The sequence below is a fragment of the Dufourea novaeangliae genome, unplaced genomic scaffold, assembly GCF_001272555.1.
Source record: "Dufourea novaeangliae isolate 0120121106 unplaced genomic scaffold, ASM127255v1 scaffold55, whole genome shotgun sequence".
In the NCBI taxonomy this organism is placed as follows: Eukaryota; Metazoa; Arthropoda; class Insecta; order Hymenoptera; family Halictidae; genus Dufourea; species Dufourea novaeangliae.
This window is the reverse complement of record NW_015373934.1, coordinates 70531-76569: the sequence shown is the minus strand read 5'-3', so window position 1 is coordinate 76569 and position 6039 is coordinate 70531. Positions and strand designations below refer to the sequence as shown.

The 6039-nt window shown below is 42.9% G+C and overlaps 1 protein-coding gene across 1 annotated transcript in view; it reads right to left on the bottom strand.

Annotated features, from left to right (window-relative positions):
- LOC107195193 (villin-1) overlaps window positions 1–3111 on the bottom strand; it is a 4786-nt gene extending 1675 nt beyond the window's left edge. Inside the window, exons 1-5 of the mRNA XM_015584989.1 lie at window positions 2980–3111; window positions 2344–2436; window positions 1705–1821; window positions 963–1306; window positions 112–874 (exon numbers count right to left, since the gene is read on the bottom strand). Coding sequence (XP_015440475.1) covers window positions 112–874; window positions 963–1306; window positions 1705–1821; window positions 2344–2436; window positions 2980–3009 — 1347 coding nt within the window. The 5' untranslated portion in view covers window positions 3010–3111. The remainder of the gene's footprint in view (window positions 1–111; window positions 875–962; window positions 1307–1704; window positions 1822–2343; window positions 2437–2979) is intronic.
- Window positions 3112–6039: the final 2928 nt, after the last annotated feature.

Below are 6039 nucleotides of genomic sequence, written 5' to 3'. Positions count from 1 at the left end.
AAAGAGTGAAATATTTAATACAAGGAACATGTAAAATGTCATTTTTTTAAAAAGTCGAATTAATACACTTCGGCTCTGGGGTCCAGATACATTCCTATAGAGTGGACGTACTATGGTTTTGCTTCTGCGGCCCTGTCCGTACTTGTAACACATCACGTAACAGGCTTCCGCGTAGTATATCCCTTTGTCCTGTATCTGGACCGTGCCTTCTTTCTGGGTGACCCGCCACAGTGTCATCTCGCCGGATCCATCGTCCACCAGTTGGCACTCGGCAGCCATTCTCGGTCTTTCGTTCATATAATCAGGTTCGAAGTTGGGCGGTAGGGTGAGCGGTCTGGTTCTCGACGGCTCCCATCCTCTAACCAGAGCCTTCATTTCCGTGGGCTCGTGGGCCTCGATTGCTCTCCCAACGGACACGCCGTTGCTGTAGTTCTTCTTTTTGACAAATCCACGCGCGTTACGGACAGCCTCGAGCTTTTCGCGGGCGTTAACATCGTGTCCAACCCACGCCCAGACGCCCGCCTCACCGCGATCAATCAAGTACACCGATTCGGAGGTCAGATCGGATCGAAGAATCGGTCCAGACTTCAGCTCCGCCACCTTGTATTTACCAGACTGTTCGCTACATCTGTACAGCTTGACCGGACTCGGTGTATCGACTCTGTGAGGACGATCCGGTTTAACGACCCTGGTGGTCGGTTCCAAAATGCTGGCGAACAGTTTTCTGTCGTCGTCGGGCAGCGTTTGCTCGTAGCCATCCTCAACGATAACCACGCGGCCATTATTGTTCTCCTTTTTCGTTTCCAGAATGGTCACCGCGTGTCGTTTGTGCAGCGGATCCGACAACGATCCTAACCAGAGGAAGATCACGCCTCTGACGGAAAAATGAAATTGATCGTTAGAATTGGTTCAAAATAATTGAAATTAATATGATTCGCTTTGATTTCATCGAGGACACGTACTTGGACAGTACGTCGACCAGAATAACATCGCGCGAGCTGAAATGGTCCCAGTGGACTTTTTCGAGTTCCGTTACCGCGGGGATCGCGACACCGGTGACCCGGTGCAACGTGCAAGACGGTGTCTCGAAATGAAAGTTTTCGACAACGAGCCTCTGCTGCCGGAAATACGCCAGGAATCGCGGACTTTCACGGCCTTGTGCTTCCCTCAGAAGTATCGTGGCCGATATCTGGGAGTCCAGTTCCGCTGCTCGTAGGGCCGCCGCGCCGGAAATCGTCGAGTCGCACGCGGAACCGATCCAAAAATGAATGACACGGACCGCCGGGGACGATTTCAGGTCCTTCACCTGTTTGGATGATTTTCACAGAATTGACGATACACTGAATTTACTCGTCTTAAAATATATCATACATACATATCCAGTGATTATGAAAGTGGTCTAATTAAAAAATCTAAAAACATTGAACGTATCATTTATTTGGTGTTTTTATCGATTTACGTTACAACAATATGAAAGCAGTTTATTCAGAATATTATAACTGACTTAGACTTTTTATTGAAGGTCGCAAATAAAAACAAAAATATGAATAATTTCGAGATATATTTTGTGTTGTAACGATATCTGAAATGCATTATTGTACTGGGTTTATAGTATTCTTTTGAAGTACACTGTAGAGTCAGAAATGATTGCGACAGAAGAAAACGGTAAAATAGACAGTACCAATGATATTAAGAAATAATTACCGGCATCCCAGGATACGGGAGTGGACCGTCCTTCGGCGACACAGCATAGATAATGTACGCGAGCTCCGAGAGGAAATATCCCATATTACTTCCGGTGACGGCTGCCACACGTAAACCCTATTGCACGGGCATTAAAATGTAATTTCGTTGTTTCGTACTTTCGCTCCGTCGCACAGTATGGTATTTTATAAATCTAGCTAAAATGAAGTCGTACAGCGTCGTTGATAGGTTTCAGACAAAAACGTTCGGAACAAAAATTGTTTAACATCATTATTTAAACATATTCGGATGTCTACAATACAATAACAATTTACATAATTTTGTTCGGAATAATTATTACTGTAAAAGCACAAAACATCTCCAAAATTGAAACTTTACCTTATTTTAAGCCCTCAGCCAATACCTATAAATCACAAACAAAAAATTTTCACTTACACGTGTTCGATTTTACAATTCTGGACTTCTTAAGATATGATATAAACAACAAAAACACATAAATATGTTAACTTATTTTTCTAACTTAAATTCAGCTGGATTGGGAAAATACTACACTGTGCTAGGTGTTTCTTAATCGCGTGAACAGTATAATAAAACCGATATTATTCTTTCTAACTGTAGAAAAACAGCAAAAACAATTACCTCGATCTTCCATACGCGAAACGTGCTGCTGTTCTTCGGTACATTCTTGAAGATCTCGCTGTTCGAGTCGTCCGAACGGCAGCTTCTGTCGTCCTGCGGCAAATCAACAGAATTCTCTATGAAAATCATATCGAACCGCCACTCGATCTTGACGATGCCCACGATAAGTGCTCTTTTGATTTCAATCGAGCTTTTCCTCTACGATACCCACAGCCATTATACACCGCCCCACCCTCATAAAAGTTTTTAAACCGTATCGTTATTATCAGGAACTTTAATTCCCCAGGGCTGTGTCGTATCAAGAACAATATAATGCCCGTTCCAACGACGTTAAATTCCGATTAGGACGCGCGATATCGACGGAAAATCCGAAACAATCGTAGGAAAACAGATCAACTAACGAAATTACACACGGTTGATTATTCTCCCGGTGGAACGAAGGTGTACCTTTCGTTCGACGCGCGCAAGGATCTGACAACGGTTCTTTTGTCGATTTTCAAAAGATCATTCTCTCCGTTCAAAAGTATAATACCGTTAGCACACCGCCAGCTAAATCATCTGCCCTCTCACGCTTTCCCTCGCGATTATTTATTGCAAAATTTTTCATTGTACGCAGAGACACACACGGACACACACCGGCTCGTCGATTCTTCCTAACGATTCCATTTGTTGTTCGCCTCGAAATCGTGTAAAATCCCTCGATTTCACGATTGTCTTTCCAGTAAGGATAATTCTGGTCGAACACTGGATCCCGGCGTGTACGGATCGGTTTTCCGTTTCAAATTGAACGAACGCCGGTTCGATCCTTTCTGATCGCGGTCTAGCCTCGCGGGTACGATCGCGTGCGCGCGCGCTCGCTCGCTCGCGCACAAAATTTCGCAACGGAGAAACGCGATCGGTGTTCGCACACACCACCACGGTTGCCGGCAGAAAACTAGGGTATGGGAACTCTCGCGAGAGCGAGGTCCTCGGGAGGACTTAATCACACAGGTGATCCACGATCCCGTGATCCAGCGGTGCTCGCGCTGCACGGTTCGCATACATTGTTCGTACGTGATGTATACGGGTCACACTGCGCCAAACGGATCACTTTTGTGTTTTAAACGGACTGACTTTGAAGAGGAAATATCACAGAATACGGACATATTTTTGAACAATTTTTTAAAAATGACCTAGGGGCCCAGTTTGCGAAACAATAATACTATTAATATTTTTGCATTGGTCGTGGAATGACCCGTACACGCGTCTTTGAACGATCGTTCACTGAGAACCCACATGTAAATATGTGTTTTTTGAATAGTTGCTGCTATTAATAGTTACCGATAAAAAGAGGAAAATAGTTTTTTGGTATTTTTTCTATGATATTTGTCTTCAGTCCTTTCTGTGCTACCTTTGTTTATTCTATGGTAATTTATTCCGTTCCTATATGACCAGTCGACCACATGACAGCTACTTTTCGTCTTCCTGTACATATAGGCACGTTAAATAAACAAATAAATGATATTCCAAACTGTTGTTGCACATTACTATTTGATTTAAAAGATTATGAAAAGATGTAGTGTAATACGAACGAGGCGTTAATTTATTTTTATCGGTTAACCAAGTTAAAAACTCATCACTATTCATACTTACGTATGTTGTTCGTAACAAAACGCGAATTAAATAGAAAAATTAATTTTCATTAATAAAATTCAACAATGAGGTCTTATTAAACGCTCAACATCTTGTATACAGCAGACTCCGATACACACCCACATAATACGCACTCTGTTTACACAGCGGCGATTGTACGCGCGTGCGAAATACTATTGGCGAAAGAATCACTTCGTCTTATCAGAAATTAATTGCCGTGTTAGCTTCACGGCTGACGATGATTTCCTCGAAACAGGATGCCGGGATAAGTGTTACGGAGAAACGAGCATATATATTGTTTTCGTATCCGCAAAAATCAGCGACTGTGGGCACGATGGCACGGTTTAAATGAAACGATTCCTCCGAGAGTTTCAGTAGGTAATTGGACACGGAAGACCGTCTTTGAAATTCTCGTTCCCATTAACGGTATTTTTCAGTTGATAAAATTCCTTGATCCTGTGGGGTTAATTTAGGACAATTAAAACGAGCATTATTTCACGGCTGCAAATGTTAATCCTGTCAGTTATTTTAAATTCTTATATTATTTACGTATTTTTTCAAGATGAAATATGTACCATGTACCTAGTCACTCAATAAAAAAAAACTTTAATATATTCGACAAGTATGGTGATTGAATAGGTTTCATTCGGAAAAAGACATCGCGATCCTTTTAAATCCCGTTAATCGAGAACACAAAAAATGACAGAGTACAATGTCAGCAAGTATCTATTGAAAACAGCAAGAGAAATAGCGTGTTACAAGAAAACGCATCTCGAAGAAGTTATTCGCCGTGCTACTTTCCAATTTTTCCGCGTTTTTACATTCTTTAAACGGTATTAAGAATACTCTATACCGTAGCACAATTTGTAACCATCGTCGTTGGAATTACTGTATCTAATCTCGTGCAATTCTTGCAATTCACATCTATCTCTCCTGCACTTTCTCAATGATTGACTAGCCACGTTCCTTCGTAACTTTCACATCGAATTCAGTCGCCTTATTCCTTTCGAACCAACATTTTCCATCCGAAGTCAAAATTGTACAATCAAACGGTCTTCGTACCAACGATCAGAATCGAACGTATCCTACTCCGTTCGTTCACGGTCATCAGATTCAATGCTCGAATCCTCGGATTCCTTTGTTTCCGTGGTCCTCGTGAAAAGAATCACCGTATTTACCGTGATCCAGACAGGAAAATCGTCTAAATCGTCCTACGAAACCGATGCATCAACATACGCCGCCAGCATACATCTAAATAGACTCGTTTCTTCCCTAGTTTCTTTTTTCTTCGCGTAACCGTTTCGTTCCGAACCTGAAGTTTTCAGCTGACGGTACGCGACTCGTTAATTGCTCCACGCTCTCCCTAGATGTCGACCGCGTTACCCGCTCCGTTTGAAAATATTTCGGCGACAGTGACAGTAACCACTCTGTCGACTTCTTCAGCGTACTGTTATTTTGACTCTTCAAGTATGATTTCCAAATTTTCAAATATGTCGCACTTATGTCTCGCTGAAATCGTCTCAACACCGGCTGACATCGCGATAAAAAAAACATAGCATTCCATTAAAAAAATAGCGATGACCTTGAAATATCCTCTATGCCTTCACCTATGCAGAAAAAGTTCGTGTCACAATATGCCCCCCTCTATACCGTGTAAGTTTTGTACATAACATTTTTTCATATTATTCCAAATAACGACAATATTCAAAGTGGAGATAGTTATTGCCCCACCCTGTATACAATCGCGTTGCTTGTCCCTCCATTGTCTTCGCGGATTCGTGCTTACATGCGTTCATTCATGCCCACGCCCGTCGTTCTCGATCAGACGTGTGTATATTATTGCACGTCGCGTCGCCCCGGCCCGATACGCGTGCACACGTGCCCCGCTCGAGCGTCGTCCGCGACGATCATTTGTGGCAGGAAGCGGTGACTGCACTTGCCCGCACGCCCACTTGTTCGTCCACGCCGATCTTCCGCGAAGTGTTTCGCGTCGAGGTGAAAATCCTCGCTTGTCCTGGACGCATTACACGCGTGTCTGTTTTCTTTTAGAAGGAGAGTGCTAAG